This window comes from Phasianus colchicus, chromosome 7, assembly GCF_987193195.1.
Source record: "Phasianus colchicus chromosome 7, bPhaCol1.hap1.1, whole genome shotgun sequence".
Taxonomy (NCBI): Eukaryota; Metazoa; Chordata; class Aves; order Galliformes; family Phasianidae; genus Phasianus; species Phasianus colchicus.
Window position 1 is genome coordinate 33,790,011 of NC_143442.1, and position 23,226 is coordinate 33,813,236.

The 23,226-nt window shown below is 38.7% G+C and overlaps 1 protein-coding gene and 1 non-coding gene across 3 annotated transcripts in view; one reads left to right on the plus strand and one right to left on the minus strand.

Annotated features, from left to right (window-relative positions):
• Positions 1-4,944: 4,944 nt before the first annotated feature.
• Positions 4,945-23,226, minus strand: part of BARD1 (BRCA1 associated RING domain 1) — a 41,836-nt gene continuing 23,554 nt past the window's right edge. Inside the window, exons 7-12 of one of the 2 annotated variants that reach the window (XM_090144473.1) lie at positions 21,009-21,119; positions 18,497-18,605; positions 16,998-17,127; positions 15,986-16,078; positions 6,167-6,264; positions 4,945-5,481 (exon numbers count right to left, since the gene is read on the minus strand). In XM_090144473.1, the coding sequence (XP_090000599.1) occupies positions 5,152-5,481; positions 6,167-6,264; positions 15,986-16,078; positions 16,998-17,127; positions 18,497-18,605; positions 21,009-21,119 (871 nt within the window). In that variant the 3' untranslated portion in view covers positions 4,945-5,151. The remainder of the gene's footprint in view (positions 5,482-6,166; positions 6,265-15,985; positions 16,079-16,997; positions 17,128-18,496; positions 18,606-21,008; positions 21,120-23,226) is intronic. The other variant, XM_031604578.2, reaches the window with a different exon arrangement.
• On the plus strand, positions 15,630-15,712 carry TRNAL-CAG (transfer RNA leucine (anticodon CAG)). Its single transcript has one exon. It is a non-coding gene; the product is annotated as a tRNA-Leu (tRNA).

The window sequence follows — 23,226 nt, forward strand, 5'->3', positions numbered from 1 at the left end:
AACACAAACCAATAACCCACGCAAACTCTTAAAAGAGCTCATACAAAGATATCACGAGGAAAAGAAACACAAACCAAGACTATTATGCCAGGATGTTTTCACTAACTCATTCAACAGGTACACAGCAAACAAGACAGCAGGACCACAAAACCCATAGTGTAAGCGAGGAGAGCATCTGCCTCGAATTTTTCAGTGAAACAAACCCATGAAGCTTAATTTAATAAAAACCTCCTGCTACAACCACAAATAAAATCCTTCAAGGTTGGCTGAGTTTAAAGCCAGAAGCTGGCACTTCTTCAGAAGCACGACAGGGCAAGAGGAAGCTTCCTGCTTTGACACAGCTGTAAGGAGCAGGACTGGAGCTCTGCAGCAGGGCCAGGCATTCAGAGAGCAGAAAGAGCAATTCCTATATCGTTTGCATGTGGGATATGGGCACTGTGCTGCTGCACAGCACAAAATAAATGTGAGGGGAAAGGTCCAGCACTGTGGGCCTATTGAATTAAACATTATTGCAGCTAACGCAATCAATACGGTATTGATCGCATTATCCATATTAATATTTAATTCAATTAAAAGGCCCCCAATTTATTGTTCTGTGCTTTTTTTTTTTGTTTTGTTTTTAAAATGTTCTCCAAGACCTTTTATGCTGCAAAGAAAAGCTGAGCTCACACAGCTATTGCAACCCAAATGGTTATGTCCCTGCTGTACCCATCAGGAAGAAATCTCTGCTTCTCCAACCCGTGCTGGGAAGATACCAGCACTGCACCTTGCCACAGCACCACACAGTACTGCAAAACTTCCTTCTAATTATATACAAAGTGTTCCTCTGCTTTTAAGGACAATTTAACACAAGTCAAACTACTGTTAATCTAAGTCAAAAAAGTTTGAGAATGCAGAATGTGCTGTACTGCTATTAAAGACACCTGAATCTTCCTTTGTTCCCTAAGAAATGCTACTCATCCAGTAAGACCTGATGGTCCCCTTCTGGCCAGCTGGGATTCACAGGTGCAAACAATTTGCCTGTGCTCCCAAGGCTAACCACAGCCCTTCACCAGGTGCTCCATCACCACTTCAAGCCCTAACAGTTCCCCTATAAGGCCAAACTGGTTAATCTCAGTTAATCAGACAACAAATTCATCCTATTTACAAGAGCAAAAATAAGTCACCCTCCAGCTCCAAAGTACAAAGTAGCATAAAGAGGAGAAACAAAAAGCTTTTTTCCGCTGCCACTCTCAATTGGCAGCACAGAAAGCCCAGGCAGAGGGACCAGGGACATTCACACATTTTCCCCAAACTAGCTTCACATGGCTGTAGTTTGAATGCTTCTCTCTTTGTTCTGAGCAGAAGCTTTGAAGGCGTTTTGTTATACAAAGAGCTGATTTGCTGGAAAACCAAAGGATAAAATAGAGCATCCAAATCAAATTCGGTATTCAGACACCAGACCAGCACAGGAATGCCACCAATGATAGCACAACCCTACTGGAATTCTTTTTTCTCCTGTGAGCCTCACCCAGGCTGACCGCAGGTTTGAGCCCTTTCTATGTTTGTTCTTCACCAGAAGAAGGCTAAGAAAAGACAGAAAATGAGAACTTCCAAAGCATGCCAGCTTTGCTTTTGAGATTAGAAGTACCAATGCTCCTTAGCATTACTTGTTATTTCCCCAAAACACCTGTGAGATAATGCAACATCCAGCTCTCCAACACCTTAAGTTCTTACAAGCCACTTGCTTTTTCCTTTCCTTTGAAAGTCACTTCTCAAATAACAAATGAATATTCAATCCTAGGGATAGCAATAACCATAGATAGGAAAAAAAAGCTGACTCACCCAGATTCTCTGGTTGTAGAACACTCTTTCTCAGGAAGCAGCCTTCATTCAGCAGATGTTCTTCCTTTAGAGGCTAGCCTTTAAATGAACCCATGGAGGGCTGTGGTCAGGTGGGAAGCACAAGTGAATTACTTGCACCTGTGCTCCATGGGCTGCTTCACCAGGTGCTGCTCATCAGTTCAGGCTGCAACAGAAGGGTTCCCCTACACCCACCAGACTCTTATTTTTAAGAAAATCCATCTCTTTCTCTCTAATTAAGAGGCAGGGAAGATATTTTAGATATAATAAAACAAGTAAGCAGATGTATAAACGTGCATTGGTATGAGCTATATATGATTATATTCTCTGGGATCTACCCGAGACAGCAATGCAAGGAAGCATCTCAATATTGTCAGGTATGTTTCATTCAATACGCAGAACCATTCTTAAAAAAATAACAGTAATGAAAAAACATACAGGCCTGACCTCATATTTTTCCTTAGACCACAGTCATGCAGTAAGGTTGTGCAATATTGATTAAACATTACTTTCTATTATCAACAATAGCCTGATGCCACTGAACTGCAGACATTGCTACTGAAGGTGTTATCAGCTGTCCCAAATGAAGCAATTTATAATGAAATACAGAGATAAATTTCAAGGGCAGTGGCCTGAAAGTCATTAGCTTGAGATTCACGGCATTTTTTGAGGTAAAAACATACAATTTATTTATAACATCTATAATCTAGAAAGCAAGTATTGGATTTTTACCTCTTCCACAGAGCCAATAATCACACATTAAGCATATGCATTTTCTCAGGACACTCAATAACCAAATTTGTTAGCAACCTTTAATGCTTTTGCTGATGATCTCCCTACTCCATGCCATGCCAAAATATCATAGCACCCCAAAAAGAGCACAGCTGTCTGTGCCTCTGCTCTGCTGACACCATATGAAATACCTTTTGTTTTGAGCCTGCCTCCTACTTACTTTAATGCATCCTCACTTGAAGGCAGTGAAAAATGACCCCTGCACACCCTTTGTTCCATGACTCATGGTTTTATAACCTTGTTTTTGTGAGCCAAAATCCAGTCATTGGCTTGAGGAGCTTGATTTATCCTTACTACAAGACTTTTTTCAAACGTGCTTTAATCAAGTGCTATACCTCTGCTTCTGATTAGCAGCACTGAATTAAGCAGTCTGCATCACTGAACTTTAGGCTTTGTTTTTTATGCTTACCAATTGGCTCGGCAGTGTTCAACAACTGCTTCAATTCTGGCATCAAAATCTCCTTCCAGTGCTGCAGGACTGCCCATAAGTTGATTCAGGTCCAAACTCCCACTCTCTGAAGGATAGACAAATAGACCAGAGTTAACATTGAGTGTACTTCAATTGGGAAGGCAAAACTTGCTGCTTTGATAGTAACTATTCTTGTTAACATTACCTGATTCAAAGGAATGAAATTAAACGTGAGCAAATTTGCAACAAGTTGAGTATTGCTTTAAAAAAAAAAGGCAAATTTCTAGTACAGCTTCTTTTCAGCTGCTAGAGAACAGCTCTGTAAATCTATTGCCTATACATAAAGAACATAGGAAGTTTCCTGATGTGCCAAATCCCTTCCTTGTGGATAGCAAAAAAAAAGCTCCACGCTTCAGAATTCTGCAGAGACTCGCTGTTACTTCTGCAAAGAATACCCCATTAGCTATATTGATGTGCTATGAAACATCAAGTTAAAATGTGCTACAATTGTTAAAATAAACGACCACATCTACACAGTATTGACTCAGTACCTTATTTGCTTCCAGTGTTTATCTGCACAAAAACCCAAAACACATTCATCCTGAGTTATTCCATTTGTTAATGAGCCTTACATTTCTGCTTGCTCACGCAGACCTGCAAGTACTTGAGAACTGCATTTAGTGAAGAGCAATGATTCAGCCTAGCGTAAGTGATAGACTAAGACACTCCAGCTGCTGAATTCTAGTAGATGCCATTGAAAACTACACCTGTTATCCATGAAGTGTGTATTTCCAACAGCTCTACAGAGGATATTTAAAATCTGCACGGGATCTCCAGTGGCAGTGATTACACAAAACAACTCGTCCTACAGAGCTTGAAGATAGGATACTATCTTGACAGCTTATCAAGTTCACAGAAAAGTACTTCACGTTTCCATTTACCTGTTGAGACACACATAGGAACTCTGCACTTATTCCAAAGCTAAGCTCATGCAATGAGACACTTCAAGGTGACTGACACTAAGTTTTATTGCAAGCAATACAAACACCTTGCACAAACAACTTTATTTTTTCCCCCCCACAACCATCGTTCTCATTGCACATCGTGGCAAAAACAACATCTTTAAGTTAGGAATTCACAAATGCAATACATGCCATGTAATGCTTACAGCTCATAAGAAGCAAAATTCTGACAATAACTTATAATCAATTTGAGAAAGGAATTAACAAATAAGCAAGAATCAAGTACTGCTCCGATGCAGCAAAGTACATTTAAATACAATGGTGCAAAGCAAGGCATAATTGTTTTGTGATTATTTTTTCCATGTTACCATGATAGCAATCAATCTTTAAGGACATAATTTTTTAATCATAATTTAATAAAGGCTCTGACATTTAAAAACCTTCAGAAAATAGCATCAAATTACACACATACAAGAGAGAAAATGGATGGAAGTCAATAAAGCATGACTTGATACAAATAAAGAATTTTAGAACAAGATTTTCACAGATGCACTTCCAAAACTTTACTTTCAAATGAATTTGGGCCACTAGTTCTGCTTTGATTTCTACAAGGCTTATCCTATGCCAAGAACTTCCTGTAACATTCAATTTTAAGTCACAAGGAGCATCACACATCATCTGATTGGTGTCTATAGAGGTGTATGACTTTTTTCTTAATAAATACAAATTCTATCCTGGCTGGGAAGTCTTGACACACATAGTAGATCCTTGTCAAAGCATACCAAACAAAAGAAACAGGGTCATGCTCTATCACCAACTAAGCTTGATTTAAGTCAAAATTCACAAGACTTCATTTTGCAAGATCTTATAAAATGTCAGTGATTATTACAGTGAAGTTAAATGTAAAAATAAAGCTTAGTAAATAATCCAAGGCACAACTTTTCAATGCAGCATCTTTTTTTTTTCCCTATTCCATTGTCAGACCATTTATTCCAACCTATCACAGTGATCTTGGAATACAGAGGAGCTTTGACCATGTAAATGAGTTACCAAGTGCAAAACATAAATCATAGCTTCAGACCAGCGTTTTCCAGCTGCTGAAGATACACCACTTTTTAAAAGGTCTTAGTTGTGAGACAGGAATGTTCACTTTACAGGCAGCAGCTGAAATGACATTATGCAGTCTACAATCCAGCTGGAGGGAGCAAACCAGACTTTGCCTTGACGAATTTTCTCCGGTTTGAATTTAGAAGATGCATCATAGATGACATACTGAGTGCAAAATCTCTGGTCAGAAGTAGATTCTGCATGGTATGCCACCGTGTTGATCGTCTGTGTCACATCACTGTCTGGTTTCGGCTGCCTAACCAGGATTTGTCCTCCTCCTGCTTTGATCAGCTCCACAAGATCACTCTTCTGGTGACTTTTGAAAGATCCCAAGAAATAGAAGTAGCATCCGTCAAACAGCTTAGGCAGCTAAGGGAAGGAACATAAAAATAAGTATGAAAACAGGACTTCCCAAACTGAGAACAAAAAATGAAAGTGAACAATGAGTGCCCACAGGAAGTACAACTGAAAATAATCAACATGAGAAGCCAGAACAGTCACTTAACACATAAGGTCCTCAGTATAAGCATACAACTGAGCAAAGTTTGCTTACCTGGTAAATTCTTGCTTATTAAGAATTATTATTAATTGTTTTCCAGTACAACAAGATCTTCAGCTATCACCTAGGATTAGTCACAGCTACTCCTCCAGCATAATCAGAAAGTAACCAGAAATTAACCCAGTTAAATACTCCATGCTCTGATATGGAAATGAGATGAAATTCATAACATTTTTTCCTTTTAGATTATCTCAACTTCATTCCTAAAGCTGATCAGAGAGGGCCAAAGCAGCATCACTTGCTGTCCCATGCAGCTTCTTCCATAAACGTAACAGAGCTTTCCCTCTGACAAGGTTATGGCAACATAACCACTAATGGAGAAAAATGACTGCTTTATGGATGTTCGCAGTTCTTTCCATCACCTTGCACATAATCAAATTTCTGTATGAGGCCACATTAAAATTTTACATCTATTGCACCTGGACAAGAGGCAAAGGGCAAAAATGCACAAACCAAAGGTCATTAAGACAATCTGTCTCAAGCAGTAAAACCCACCAGCTGTTCTCTGTTGAGCCGGCCTCTTTGTGGGCCACCTTGGATTTCATACTTTTCCTCTTGTTCTCGAACTGTACTTTGTAGACAGGCTTGTACCCCTATAGAAACCACAATAAGGAAAGCATTAGTTATTTACAAATCTCACCATTAATTTAGACAAGTCCTTTTTTTTTTTTTTGTAAACAGGTTTGTATTTCAATAAACAGCTGCACTTATCCATAATGCAAAGCACTGCACCCACATAGCATCAAATCTCGTGTGCTTTAGCAATTTTATTTTAACCTGGAAAAGAAGTTACAGCAGTGGTTGTAAAGATGCAGGTCAGATGGAGAGAAGCAATATCACACTAAGATCAGTGTTGTAAACACATGGAATTATTAGTGTTTCCTCTTAACTGCTACTAAAGGTCAACCACTTAATGTCAAATGTCAAATTGCTGAACATTTGGAAACTCAAAGCCAGCGAGGAGAACCAACTGTGCAGTTAAGAAATGGAAGCAATTGCCTGATAAAGAGCAATTACAAAGCAAGTACAAAACTGTTTCTAAATAGGTATGGTCTTAGATAAATCAGATGGGATTTCAAGGTCTCCGAGATCAGCAGAAACTGCAGGTTTACGCTGAGGTTTCAACAGTGGCATTTATTTTTGTTACCACTGCTGCATAATGAGATTGTCTTTTACAGTCAGCATGGTTTTACCTTGTTTTAAGGCTTTTTGTTTTTTTCCCTAATCTAAAATGCACTGATGCTGATGTATCACTAACATTTGTGAAACGTACCTCCTGACCTGACTCTGGAAAGAGGAATTGCTGGGGTCATCTATTCAAGGATGGAACATTTTGCCTGCACTCATTTATAAAAATTACCTGAGAAAGAAACTTTGCAAAACTGTTCCATGAGGATTACAGAGTTGTCACAGTTCAACTTCCAGAGCAGTTCTCATTCTTCAAATAGTGCTTTTATTTAAGCAACTTACTTTTTTCCTATGCAAATTTGGGAACCACAATATCTAAAGAAACACAACCAACTGAACAAAACCAGAAATGAAGCAGGGGCGTTATTCTTAAAAGAAGAAAGCCCAAGACTATGAAGCAAACCATCAATGATGAAGGTGCTTGATTCCCACAGGAATAAATAGCAGTATATAATCCCAATCTAGAGGGATCTTTAAAGTGAACCAGATTTGCTGCTGCTCCACATAAAGTGGCAAGATGCAAAAGGAATTCACATTTCAGCTACTAGAAGTCTTACAATTTACTTAAATGAAAAAAAAATAAACTTATACAGAAAGAAACAACTGGTTAGATAATATGACAATACACGTTTCCCCCTCCATGTATAGGTATAAGGTAGTTGCACGTGGTAATTTCTTCAAGAAACATTGATATGAACTCACATAAAACTGGAAGGGCAAGCTAGTCGTGTATTTTCTTGAAAGTAATTTCTGCATTTATTACTCATAACAGCAATGTATAGAGATAAGCTATTTTCAAAGTGCTCCTAACTAGAAAATAAATCTGAAGGCTATATCAATACTTTCCTTAATCATCACTATGTAACTGGATTTCCTCTATCAATTTATTTCAAACTTATAAGGTCATTCTTTCAAGAAAGCTTGGATGTTAATAGGCATCACTCACAGTAAAAGAAAAATCTTCTCAGCTAGTCTTAAGAGCAAAGCTGTCCATTCATTAAGAGCATGAGTTATTTCAATTTATCATCAAAAATTCAACTTGAGGGATTTTCCACTACAGAGCTGAGGTTTATGCGTAAGAGTACATCACAAATTGATCATCTAGTGCCAGCATCAGTAAATAGTGCAAATTTGATATCAAAGTAATAAAAGGCTGAATAAACACAGAAGGCTACAATGTGTTCTTGTGCAATTACTTCTCTGAAAGAAAAAAAAGTCACAGATATCTATTTTAACAGAAAATGTAACACAGACCTTTGCATACATACATCTGCCCATTCTACACTGCCAGTTTCTCTAGCTAATCTGTAGGCACCAAAGTTCTTTGTTACGTTTAGTGAAAATCCTCCACGACTTATCCAGATGTGTCTTCTTTCACTGTCTCCATAAGAACCCAAAGTATTTGTCTCCTTGAAAAACTGGAAGTATGCAAACAGACCATTTTTTAGCACCACTAACAGTTTCCTCATCAACTTTAACTTATCTTAACAGCTAGAGTAAGGAGAAACTTGTCCCTTAATATATTTGTGGCAAAGAAGTGATCTATTTGAAATAGAGTAAAAAGCCCTGAACCTACACTCTCTGTATCCAGGTGTTTTGCTTTTTTTTTTTTTTAAACATTAGTATGTTAAGAGGCAACACTGTTAGGCTTTTACACACTCCTTTGTAGAGCAATACTCTGTGTGTTCCCTGGTGATGGAAAAGCACTGTATTTTCAATTGGAGAATTCATTTTTTATATACGATATAGAAGCAGAACTTGCTCTGATTCATGGGTCTTATCACATTTGGTAGATAGAACAAACATGACTTTTTGGATCCACAGAGCTCTGGGACATTTCAAGCAGCTATCTAGCACTTCTGTGTGCAGGCAGCAAAGAGTTTTTGGAGTCCTCAAGCTGAGATGATGTGATGCCTCAGGATTCAACATGCATCACAACAAATGCCCTGTCCATGGGTAAAGTTGTCCTTACAGGTAGGGAGTGAAGATGTTTAAGTGGTAGAAATCAGTACATTCTTCAACTTCAGACTTTGTTCAGAATCATTTCTTCCCAAGTTGGTCATTTCTCTTCAGCAACTCTTGCATGGTAATACAAGATTTTGTAGGTGAGTGTTAAACAATTCACACATCATAATGCAATAGAAAAACTGAAATATCCCTCTGTTCTCATATTTAAGATAAAAAGACAGAAGACTCGAGTTGTGTTTCTATCCAATTCATTATATATATTTGTCTAAGACTTATTTGCTTCCTCTCTGTCTTGCCTTTTACCTACTCCACACCAAACCTAGTGCCAAGTCACTTGCTTCTACATCACTACTTCTGGATTACCCTTTTCAGATGCAGTGACTCCAAGTAGCTACCATAGTCTCAGTGAAGTTCAGGACAGAATAATCAGCTTTGGTTGTGGTATGGTCTCAGCTGGAAGCAGGAGGCACATGCAGCTCTATTATTCTTCTAAGACAACCACATGCTGGAAAAAATCTCAATTTCACTGTTAAGAGCATGAATACAAGCAGATGATTAGTGTACACTGTAGGCCTTCTGGTGTTTGTTTTTTTTTTGTTTTTTTTTTTTTTTTAAGTTTTTTTATTTTTATATTTTTAATACAGCCAGGGATATTATTTTCTGTGACAACCTCTGAGTGCCAAGTGGAGTTGACTCAATAAAGCCCAGGTCTTTTTCCTGAGTAGATCATATTAACTTTAATTGCTAATGTGTATGAGTGGCTGGGTAACATGACAGCTCCCTTTTAATACCTTTTTAATCAGGATGACACTCAGCTTGACGGAGAGGACATATAAAAGGAAATAAAACACCACACTGTAGTCAAAGGCACTGCACTCTACTGCTTTCATAGGGATGTTTCCAGAAGCTCTGTGACCTTATAGCACTCCTATTTAAGTCAGAGGCACAATGCCCCTTGACTTCAAACAGTAGCTACATTAAATTGGTTTCCTGAACATCTTAGGTTGCAATCACTTGTTCAGCACTGTAAAGAGCCCCCAGTGAAAACTTGATGCCAAGATGCACACTGGACAAAAGAATGAAATGAAAACTAATGGCTATTAAAGTAATTAAAAGTCAACTAGTACACCATCAATACTATGCCTCCTCTTTTCTAAAACTGACAGGGGTTCTTATTTACTTTTGTAGAAGTCAGCACAGGAATCTCCATCTAAGAAGAGGACACCCTTAAAGAAGCTTATCATAACTAGAAGAGGAAGTAAACTTATGTTGAAAGGACACCCACAATTTTTCGAAGGGATAGAGATCAGAGTTGCATTATTTTCCTTCCCAAATTTATGGCTGGAAAAAAAAACTGGCTAATCACAAAACAGAATGAGGTCAATTTTTAGCCAAGATCTCAGCAAATGTTTGTTTATTGCCTGATACTATTGCCAATTTTTTTTTTTCCTAAAGCAAAGATGATGATTACTGCAACTACACTTTAATGGTCCTTTAGTTTAATCACAGTAGTTGAGTCAGATATCAGTTACCAATACAAGAGGCTGTCTTCCATTCCAACGTGGACCAGAGCTGCTTTGCAATACCTAATGCAAGACTGCAAGCACTCATTAATAAGGCTTGCTGCCTGCCAGAAGATGATGCTGGGGAAAGGTCACACACGCAGAAGGGTCAGGCAACGTTCTTCACCAAAAATAAAGCATACTTGAAGTTTAAGAGCCTCTTAAATAGCTGGTTTCATACTTGCAATGTTTAGATATAAATAATATCAGTTGCACAAAATTCTAGCATAAACAGAGCCTGCATTAAAGGTCCCTAAAAACATTGCAGAGAAAGGTTTTGGCTTAATACCACTGCGTTTTAGGCTGATGTCACCACATTTGGAGGGAAGAGTACTCCACACTCCTCATTAGCAAGATCAGTAAAGCACCACTACTTAAACTGATCCTTATTAATTCACTGAACATCTGGCCCCACCTCCTCACCTCCTAGTATTTAAGAAGCAAGGAGGTTAAAAGGGAGCCCACTAAGCAATACCATTAATTGACCTTTGATACAACTGCAGCTACTGGTGCTGGAAATAAAGAAATCATTACTTGAAAAATTTAAGATCAGAGCCCTGTAATCCTTATTAACGTCTTATTGGTTTATAATGAAACAAACTGCATCAGCAAAAACAGTTTAAACAGGGTGAAGTACAAGAAGAGCTGGATGCCAAGAACGTAATCACCCAGATACCCAGGGGTAGCTCTCAGTAACTCAATTAGCTTAGTGGAGGTTTTGTTGGATTTGCATTAATAGACCAGGGAGCAGGGGTTAGTCACAAATTTCTTTTGGAACAGCTAAAAGTAATTTAAAAAGATGCAATAGCAACAAAGAAGATGAAATACTACACAGACAAGATCCAGTAGAGATTGCAACTTCCTCAGCTCACTCTGCTTCTGCTCTGAGTTTTAAGACTTGTATGCAGATCGAGCAAAGCTTGATGAGATTATTTTCCTAAGAAAGGAGGAAAATTGGACTGAGACAAAGTGTTAGAGGAATTTTGTACAGCTAGCTTCAATTTGCTCCCTTAAGAACAATACTGATCTCTGCCATAGCACAGAAAGGAATTTTCATGTTGTCTTGTGGATTTATAAAGTAACTTCAGAATTGCACTTCTTCATGAAGTGAGATAGAGACCTCGTTTGGTGAAACACAGCCCATCTTTCCAAAAGATGGAAATACCACCAGATGCTGCAGACTAAAATTAATCTTCTTAAGAAGGAGAGTTAATAAGTTAATCCAGGTGGTATTTATTAAACACAATGGAGCAGATGCTTAGGAAGCCCTTAAATACTGATTGCCAGAAGCTAGGATCATGTAATATGAAAATCACCACTTTGCTTATAAAAAATAAAGAGTGGTTTTAAGCAATCACCATTTGCCAGAGCTGTGAACAAAGAAACTAGAGGTAGCCATACCTGAGGTGAAGCTAGGTTAAATTTAGTCACTCGTTTTCTCTTCTGGAAATCCCAGCAGCTGCACAATCTAAATTTGTGCCAACTTAGACACAAAACTGCTTCCCTACGCCTTGCCAGGAGGTGCCAGCCACTGTAGGAGTGCAGAAGTTTAGAAGCTGGTGGGTGACATGAAACATTCCTCTCTGCTGCACAGCCACCACAGTCGCACACATATGCATACTGGATATTTCTACCACCTCCTACAGAGCTGTGAGTCCTTTACAGCTGAAATAAGTCTCCAATGCAGAATAAGTGTGAAATTGTAGTTGTCAAAGATTTTAAGCTGCTTTAAGGAGGAAGTGCTTTGCTTTAGATAAACATCTTTATCTAAAAAGACTTATAGAAAATAGATAGCTCAGCCTGAGAAGAGCTGAATCAAACTAATCTGGCACTTCCCTTGTCTAATAGCCTAAACAAGGCTGTTCCAAGAAAATTTTGCTTGAAATGCCAGTCATGCAGTGCCCTGGCTCTTCCTGCCAACTCCCAGTTGTTCCAAGTCCTTACAAGAAGGGCAGGATTTTTTGCATTCTTGTAAGTGGTCGGAGCTGAGTCACTGATGCTGCTCCAAGTAAGCAAAGCAGATGAAGGAATCAGCAATTGGATACTTTGAATTCTCCAAGCTACTTTGCCAAAGACTGACACGAGCTTATTTCCATGTCTATTGTTATCAAGCCAGTTTCTCATTCCCTGCTTTAAAAGATGACAATAAGTGCTTAAGACAAAAGAAAAGCTGAAAAGCTATTAACTATTGCTGTTAGTTTTAATTATGGTCCTGTGATCTACAAAGAGGATAGAGGGAATACAGTATTACTTGAATCTTTGTCTCAGACAACTTGCAGAAGTATAATGATCCTCTACTTCTGCCCTAATACAGTCTCAGAAATAATGAGGGCAAGAAAAGAATGAAACAAATGAAAGATATGGCCAAGGGCAAGGAGTACAGTGACAACGGTGTTTCAGTTGAATTCTACACAGCTCTGAAAGTGGGTAGAATGCTGACAGAACAGTATGTATGGAAAATACAACTTGTCAGGTGGAATTTTTCTAGTTTTTCACCTGCGAAGATCTAATACTCCACAGCAATGACATCCTTTTATAACTTCCACATTCAGACAAAAGGAAAGCCCAGAACTGAAGACACACACACGTGAAATCCTGACTCCAACACCTCACAATTTGCTCAGACAGCAGGAAAACTCCAATGTTACTCCTCCAAATGATGCTGGAGGATATTTTATCTGCATGTACAGACACATGTAAACAGAAGCACTACAGAATTATGCAGAGAGACTAAAGCAAATAAAGGAGACTGCTTTTCTTTTTTTAGACAAACAGCTTGAAATTCTGCTATAGCAGAAGAGTTAACATAAATACACTTCAATGATTTTGCTTGCAAGCATGAATTATTTTTTTAAGTGGAATAGTTGTGTGTGGGCTGTAAGTATAACTTTAGAAATAACAGTAAAATGCAGCTTACCTTGTGGTTAAAAAAATTCCAGCAGCCAGTTTTATGCATAGCTAGCATTTCATTAGTGTTACACTGAGCTTTGTTTTTTTAAGCAAATTCAGCGTAGGACTGAACATTAATTTCCTTTAAGTGAGCAGTTTGGAACACTGAACTATAAGCAACTCCTCCTCCCATTTCTTTGTAGTGGCTGTGACAGAAATAAGCCAGAGTATATATATACTTCTGAAAGTTTATTTGCATCACATTTAAGGAAAGTTATCCAAACGGGAGTCAAAAAGCCATGATAAATAAAGAGAGAAAGTTATGGAGAAGGAAAGCAAAGACTTCTTTTTCCTAGACAAATGTTCCATCAGCAGGAGTCCCATTATTTGTTATAACAATCTTTAATTTGTAATGACTCTGAAGAAGACTAATAACAGACTGGTAGGAACAGATGGAGTGGTGCTGTTAATTATAGGCACTTAGCTGCATCAGACCCCATGAGTTATTACTAACACTTCCCACTAGGGAGGAGAATCACTCACTTTTAAGTAGTATGTTGCTTACTAAGCTGGGAGCACTATCAGTCAGGATTGTACTAATCAGTACTCTACCACCACAGAAAACAAAATTCAGCTGCAAACAACAAAAAAATATTCCTTGAATAACTTTCACCTTAATCTATTTTTTTTTTTTTCCCAATCATAAGCCTATCAAGTTCTTCCACAAAGATTTAAATTCAGGTCTAATTTAATCTCTCTGCTACCCAGCTGAAGGTAGCTAAATACCTTTACTGGCAACATTAGTTTCCTCAGCACCTGACTAGCAAGAAGATACAATGAAGTACAGGCACACAGGATGGAAAGCACACTGGCTCCCTGAGCCAAGTGAAGCAAAGAACCTGCATCAAAGTGATTCACCACAGAAAGACTTCTCAGTCTTTGTTTGGAACAGATTGTTGCCTACCTGAACACAGTAATTACCCAACTCAAAGCTTGCTTCTGACCTGAGTTTTCCACTGAATTCTGACCTCCAAGCAGGAAGCTATCTTCCACCAGCTTATTAGCAGAGCACCTGAAGTTATTAAACCCACCTCCTTAAGGAGAAACAGCATATCTCCTGTTAAAGATATTTAAAAAGTTCCCATTATAAGCACATAGTAAAAGGCAACACTGTTTTCCTTTTGCAAATGCTTACAAGGCTACAATCTCCTGGAAGCACAGCAGAAAGCACTGCTGAAAGTACCCAGCTTTTACAGGCCCTTTAAGAATAATGAGAGAGAAGAAAAAAAATCTATCAGGAAGCTAAATGAATACTCTAAGGAAGCCCTATGATTATGTGGTGCCTTATTTGTAAAACTATTATGCACCTTTTGAAGCATTAAGCAATACTTTCATAAGCATTAGAGAATGCAGAAAATCCAGACTGTTAGAGAATCCTTCAACTCTGATGTTTAGTCACACAGAGAAAAACTGGAATGAAATTTGGCTATGAGCTTTCCATGGATAGTTAATTCATTTGTAGTGAGATGATTAGCTAAAAGAACTTAGCCACGAAGGTCAGAGGGAAGAAGCTGGCTTTAACAACTCCACTGAAAGCAGATGTACTAGCAAGTGCATTAGGAATCTTTAAAAAAAAAAAAAAACAGAACTCAAAATCCATCTTCACAGAACAGCTACATAGTAAAGCACTTTCTCTATAAAAACTAACGATGAAAGATGACAAAAAACAACTGCTTGCATACTAAGGTGATACTATGCAAATAATCTTTCCCTTGGAGGTTATTATTTTAGCAAAAGAACGCTCCGGTCTGCACAGCTCACATGTACAGAAAATACTAAGAGTTGGGGTTATTTCATTTATCTGTGCTCTTAGATGAATGAGCAAGACTGCTGTACCTGGTAACTCCCACCTGTAATTGCACAGAGTCTGGCAGCTTTCTCAACAAAGGGAGAAAGTACAAGCAGGGGGTTAATATCAGCTGACAACATATCTTTGCTTACAATGCCTAACTCTAATAGACCTCACCTTACATGTACATAGGCAAAACCCTACCTTCCTACAGGCTTTGATCCTACACCCAAGGCAAGAATTTCTAATCAATTTGAATGGAAGCTGGCTGTAAGAAATTCAGGGATGTGACAACTTCCTCCTCTTCCAGGAGGTCTTCCAGAATCTTCAAAACCACCCATAAGGTAGTGATGAACAAATTCATTCCCTACTGCTACTTACAAGTGTGACAATGCATGCACTACCAAGGAGGAAGACATTGCACTGAATGAAATATCCTCATTTTGGAGATTCAATAAACAAAACCCCACGCTTTACATTAAGCCAGTAATTAACACACACAGTCAGGATGGCCGAGCGGTCTAAGGCGCTGCGTTCAGGTCGCAGTCTCCTCTGGAGGCGTGGGTTCGAATCCCACTTCTGACAGCAAGCTATTCTTTTCTAAAGGTGCCTGGAACACAGCCCAGGGCAAGTTGTTGTTGTAGTGTACCTGCTTGAGAAAGCATAGGGCCCAGGGGATGGCCTTGAGGGAGGAGTCCCTTCCAATCTCAACCATTCCGGGATTCTGTTAGGTGTTGGCATGTCATTTCTGTGCGGAATTTGTGCTATTGGACAAAGTTGTTCAAATACAATTTTCTCTAGAAGCCTAACCATCATTTCCAATTAGAAAAAAGAGAATTTTGTGTATTTAATACTTACACTCAAACTTCAGGACCCAACATCCAGTCAGAACAGCCATCATACATTTAACAGTACTTGGCATTGGAATATCAGGAATAACAATGTGGGTTACTAGGAGAAATAAAAGCACATGGAAAAATGAGAACCTCAGAACCAAAAAAAATTGCTATTTATGAACAAATAGGCTACAATAATTTGCTTTTGGTTGGTATGTGATTTTTGAAGATCTGAATATATCTATTTATGTGCTATCAGACATTGTGGGTTTCTACATTCTTGCTGTGAAAAAGTTATTTTACAGTTCTAAAGATTACACTAAATTTTTAGAGAATTGACAAAAATGTTACCCCATAAACCTGAGTTGCCTTTGAAGAATTATCTTTAACTCTGACAAGAACCTTACTATGTGACCACACTGCTTAACATAAAGCTAATCACAATTCTGGAGCAGTAATCAGGGTGTGCAAGGAGACAGGGAAAAAATTACCTTAGCATTTCCTTCACAAGCAGAAGCAGCACTTCAAAGAAAAACTAAAGGGGGGGGATTAAGCACCCCAAATTGGGGGAGAAAAAAGATACCTAAGTCAGCTCCATCACCTAAGTAAATTAAAAAACAATTAAACTTGAAGGAAGGTAGAACAAAAGAAGTTGTCAACTGATAGTCACAGTTGTATCTAAAGGGACCATCTACGTAAGATTTAAAGGAGATAAAAAGTTTACAGGACAGCTCATGTGAGCAGATAACATTTATAAAAGATGTGCAGAGAGAAGGGGTTTCTGAGGAGCACTTATTGCTTGTTATTTAAAATCCATACACTGTCAAACCGTGGCTCCCCCAGAAGTCTCCTGCTGCAGTAACCAGGCAGACCTTACATGCATTCACATGCAACACTGCACACCATCCTTTGACCATTGCTAAGTTCAGGGATTTCAGGAACTACAGTTAAGAATGATAAAAAGAACTGTTCTAGATAGCATCTTAACAGATAATGTGCAGAACTGCTGTCACTGTTTTAAGAAAACTACATACCTGTGCTGTTAAATTCAGTACACCTTCGAGCCTTCAGAACTGTTGCTAGCTGGTTCAGCAATTTCTGTTGTTTTGAACTAAGACTGCTCCCCAGGATACCAAGAGGTCCATCTCTAGGCTGGCTTGGGCTCTGTGATGGCATAAAAGTCCAGCATAAGCCAAGTGTTTGGGAACAAAGAATGCAACTTATTTGCTTGAGAGCATTATTTAATAAAGAATAAGCACTGTGAAAAACAATTCATGGCAAGCTGAGTAGAAATGGTCTATCATTAAATCTCTTAGCAAAAGCCAGCTCCAGAGGAAAAAAAAAAAAAGGTTGGCATTTGAGATACTTAGTTCAGCTTATGGAAGCTACAAAAACAGGAAGCTGGTGCAAAGTTGTTTTGTTTATCTTAGACTGCTGTCCACACATTTTGTTGCTTGAACATTGTGTAAGCAGTCTTGCTGACTGTAGTGCTGGAGATTTTCTCAATGTAGCAGTAAAATCTGCTGCTCGTAGGGAAACATTACCAACAGCTACACTACCAATACATTGATTAACTTATATAATTGGCATTTCCTTTTTACTAAGATATTCCTAATACTTTGCCCTGGAAGTAATGAATGCTTATGTTTTTTTAACACAGATTAATGGAAAGTTTAAGGTACTGTACTGGCACTCATCCACTGGCATGCATTCATCCCCAAGCAAGTACAAAATGTGACTGTTTTGCTTGCTACAGAAGAGATCCATTGGCTTACATTTACTACAGGTGGAAGCAACAGTTTTACTGATTTAGCTGCAACAGTTTACTTTTCATCAATAGGTATTTTATTGTCCACTGAGAAGGGATCATAGCAGGCTACATACCATGAAGTAAGAAAGGACTACTTGTATCAGCCAGCTCAGTTTAATCATCTCTCATTAGGAAGCAAAAAGCACATCATGATAGTGCATCTGGATAAGTTTTGGTTACAAATCCAGAAGACTTTAGAAAAAAAAAAACAGGAAAAAAGAAAAAAGAACCAAACCAATAATTCAAAAGCTGTTTTCAGCTACTGAGCTGACATCTTCACTGTTGGTTAAGGGATAACAGGACAATACTGGAACAGACTTAAAAGCAAAAAAGAACCTGGAGCAAAGACTACTGCTGCTTTCAGGTAACTTGGCAAGTAGAGCAAATTTAAATATGCAGAAAAACACCAATAATAGCAAAGGAACAATACTTCAGGAACAACAGTGTCCATTCTCCTATAACAAAGCAGTTTCCCAGGTAAAGCTACCGTAACACAGAATACTGAAGCCTGTAAGTGCCTTGCATGTAGTCTAGAAATAATACTACCCATGTTAGCTCCCCAGTCTACTTTAAGCCTCTGCCTTTATGGGGAGATCTAGGCAATCCTCCTAGTTCCAAGCCTTTGGCACTTACAGGATGAACTGATGCTCTTTTTCTTTTAAAAACAAACAAACAAAAGCACAACTACAACAACAAAAAATAAAACCCACACTGAACACTTACCTCAGAGGGCTGGCTAAATGAAAATGATTCATTCTTGACTGGTAACATTAGTACAGACTTCATCTTTTCACTCTCTGCATAGTCCACAGGCCGCAGACCAAATATATTACTGGCAAAACAAGCACAGATGGGTTTAAGTAAATAAAATGTGACTTGATTCTTAACTAACTGGGTATGTTAGCTGGGTAGCCTCCCCACCACCACTTTCTAACTAATATGTAATTTCAGCTAAAAACCACAAAGCCTCAAATAAGAATTGTATCCAAGACAGATGGATACCGAATTACAAGCTGCTGCATTCAGCTGAGGAATAAGTGATGTTCAGAGTGCTATGTTAAGTATGCTACAGTTCTTGATAAACTCTTTTGAGATACGCTGATGTCATTGACAAGACCCAGAAATTTCAGCTTCCGTCTTTTCACTGGCCTCACAGGATCAAGAAAATGCATTTTTAGCTTACCCTTTTGCCACAAAAGGAACACTGGAAGATTCCACCTATTGAGTTAAACACTGGAGTTTGATGTTAGGCTTTTATGGGAAAAGCTATCTGCATTCTTCCCGAGAGCAGAAGCTCCTTCACGCATCCAAAATTTGAGTAAGCATCTTATTTATCTGTGCTGGGCCACAGAACACATTACAGCCAATTCATTCAAATTTCTGTTTGTTTGGTAATTTTGTTGAAAGCTGTTCATCCTATATGGCAGCTCATAGTTATTAGATATGCTTCAAGACCCCTCACCTGCCCCACATTCTTTTAACATCCCTGAAAGACACGATTTGCTATAACCACAACATCAAGCACAGCCATGGCTTCTGTCTCTTCATTTGCAGGACAGCAGTGAGAAGAGGAAAGACCAAAACTGCAGAACAGGTGTAATTGCTGTTAACAAACACAATCCTCTGCCAGGGAGATATTTTGCTTGTTCTGCCCTTTGCGGGAATAATGGCCATTCCAGTTGATCCTCTTCTCCTCACCTCATGTAACTCTGGCTGTTAAAATGCATAGTAAGAGCTCATTATGAAGGGGAAGCTTGTCACCAAGAACAAAGCCCTGACTCAGTGCCTGAAACCTGCCAAGCTTTGTCATCAAGCAATGAAACATTTAAAGAGGTCAAAAAACTGCTGCATCTTTCAAGTGCTGTCTCTTAGTTAGCCACACGTTCCTGTGCAGAGTAAGAATCCAGGAAGCTTACAGTGAATTCCACAAGGCCATAACTCAACCCAACCTGAACAAAAGCTCAAATCATTAAATCTTCATTCTGACTACACTGGGGGGCTTTGGCCAGCTCAAAGTTAAAAGACAGGTCTGACCCCAGACTCTTTCAATGCCCCTGGCTGAGCACAGCTTGCTGTCTTTAGCTCTTGGGAACACTACAGCCCACAAAAACCCCACATGGGAGATTCCGGTATTTTACAGTTTCCAATTTCATATTATTGCCAAACCAGAGCTCTCCTGTGTTACTAATGAGCAGAGAGCCAGCCTAATACAAATTCTGCAGACTAAAAGATAATTGGTTAAACCTCAGCCCAGTCCTGGGAGTTGTAGCCCATTAAATACTGTCATGCTGTTCCTGCTTTGTCATGCATCATCAGGGTAGCTTTTGCCTTTTCTTTAAATAAGGGTCATATCCCACTCATACTGCTGCAGGACAGTTCCTCTGAACAATGGATGCAGAGAAACAGTAGCACATACACTAAAGTCATCTTTAGACTGGATGGCTGGCTGAACTTTTGCTATGAAAAAATGGAAAGGGAAAAAAAAAATCACATTAGTTGTCAAGGTTTGGGAGTGTCCTTTCTCCCAAAGATCCTTGGCTACTGAAAGGAAAAACAACTAATCAACTGATGAATATTTACTTTCAGGCCACTGCTATTATACGCTTAATTGGCAGAAGACATTTATTAAGTATAAACTGCTCAAATAGGAGCTTTAGCTCTACAGTCCCTCTGTATTCATTTGATTGTCTTCTCCCCCTCTCTCCCATTGTTTAAGAACATTTTAATCATCTCTTACCAGAGTACTGCAAAATGCCATCCTCTCATTATGAGCAAAGAATTAATGGCCAGTCATAGGATGCTAAGGTGGCACACTAAAGTGAACAGTGATGAGCTTAAGAAATCAGAGCTGGAAAAAAAAAAAATGCTCACGAGCCCAAGAGATGGGTTTGAGTGTTTTGAATATGTGTATCAAAGCAGTTTGTTGATCAGAAGGGAGGAAAACAACACTGAGATGTGAGAGTAGTTCTTTTACAAAGAAAAAGTAAGGAATATCTCTGTAAAACAGATATTGGGTATGGTATTTCTTTGACTTGCTTGTCTAAGAATAAGGAGTCAAAAAACAGATTTCTTCATTTTACTTAAGCACCTGGAGGTAGTCATAACCAGAAAGAGACTAAGTCTCTGTTCAGTTGGTACCACTCTTGGTGAAGTTATTTAAAGGTACTATTCCTAATATGTTAGGAATATACATTGTTTCTAGACCCACAAGCAGGATTGGCAAAAACAAGTGTGCTCAAATCTGTCTGCAGCCAAGCTGAAGAACAAGAGAAATCCTCCATGTTGTTGAAGATTTAAACTTTTGATCCATATTGTGAAATGAAATTGATTGCCATTCACGCTAGGTCTGCAATAGGAACACAAACACAGCATTTTGAGGAATACCAGTAACCTATAGGTTATTGTTTGCTGAATGTGGGCCCACATGGTGCTGAGCTGACAAGTTCCACCTTCAGAAGGAAGACAGACAGAAGTGTTACCATCAGACAGTAATAAGCACCTCTGGTGCTTCAGCCAGAATACAAGGTCTCTAAGGCACACTTCTTTCTACTAGAGCATAAGAGGGCTTCTTGCAAGTTGATTTAAACATTCAAGAGTCAGATGTATCCTTTGATGCAAACACTCTCCTATTAGTCAGTCATCAAGGAATATTCAGTGGAGGGCTCTTAGGGCTCCAGCAAATTCCAATCAAAGAGCAGGATGTCTGTGCTGAGAACAAAGATGAGCCCAATGAAGAGCAACTCAATATAATCTTCTGAGTGTGGCTTTACACGAGATGACAGGTGATATCTTAAGGACTGACCGATCAAAGAGCTTCTTACAAACAGCTTTAAAAATGGGATACAGTTTATGGTGGAACATTGCTGAATTCTTACCTACAAAGTCTTAGCTACAAAGAGACTAATTGCTGTAGCAGAAGAGAAATTTAACAGCTACCTCCTACATGTTTCAGGGAACTTTCAAGACACAAGCAACCAGGGGAGAACAGATAAGAGGGACATATACATGCCAGTTCCCCAGAAGCCCCAGACTCACATTTACCTCTATGCCATTCATAACTGGGGACAACAACCAGTCCCTAAACATTCCCCCAGGTTTGTTTGGAATCAGACTCAACTACTCAGACTGCTAACACCTAAAAAAAAAAAAAAAAAACAGGGCAACAACAATTTTTACTAATGCTAAACTTATTGTGCATGAAGAACTGGCAAGATAGCCCATTTGAGTGAAAGCATTTAGAAAGTACTGTGAAATTGCCAATGCACAGATCTAATTTTTCAAATCACTTGGCTTGCTGTGAAGCAAGGAAAGAGGCAGAATTCAAGAATGAGCATGTGGAAAAAAAGCTGTAAAAAAAAAAAAAAGAGCTATGTGTAGGAGATTAACTTTAAAAAATTAACTAGACCAGTGGGACAACCAATAGATTCATTGGTACATACAATATTTTCCATTTGCACTTCATGTCTTTCCCAGTCAGTGGAAATTTCAAATGGTAAAAGAATTGCCACTACTACTAAATCTTAGAATTTTTTTGGAAATCTGTTTCTGAAGAAGACTGAAATCCTAGAACTGCAATCTGGAAAGAGATGCTGTAAGTCTCACCTGTATTCTCTTCGTCCAAAAGATATGCAGCTGCTTTATATTATACCTAGTTACTTCCTCATGCTTTGAGTCCCTTGGAAAGTGGCTGTACTTGTTCCCAGATATATCTTATAATCCCTTGCAGCACAGGAGATCTTAACTATCTTGAGGTCTTCATTTCTTTAAAAATATATATTTTGTCTTGTACAATCAAGATTCACACAGAAATTCAAAACTACTGCTCTAAGCAGGCTCTTCAATGTAATATTTGCTTTAATTCCAATAGATTAACTCTCCAGCACACAAGGGATATTAAGACATAATCAAGTTATATCTATGGTCAGAACAGCCGCATCAGCCACTTCTGGGGATTTTCATGCTGCATATCTCAAGTAACATTTGAATACATGTTTCATGTTCACATTTCACTAAGGTTAGCTAAAGGAAAAGTCTTTGAGTAACCACAGTGAACTATTTAAAAGTTCCCCCACTCCATGAGGTAGTGAAGAATCACTGCTAGGATAAAGAGGGCCCTCATCCAGCCTGAAAGTTAACTGAGCACTTGAAGAGCCCATGCAATGACCAGAATGAATTGCATGTAAACAGCCAATGCAAAGACAGTAGCTTAGCAAAATTTGTTATAGTTCTAGCTTACACACTGCACACCTTTAAATTTAAGGCACCCCTCAAGTACACCCTTCAGAGATGACAGTTCTGCTCATTAATGCTCAATTTCTACATTCACAATGCTAGTCCTAAGCTGTAGGTAAGCATATCCTGTATTAAGAACAATGAGGCCAATTATAACCAATCATACCAAATAGACAATGATAAGTGCACTATCTGAGGTGATCACCCTGCTCTTGCCTCCT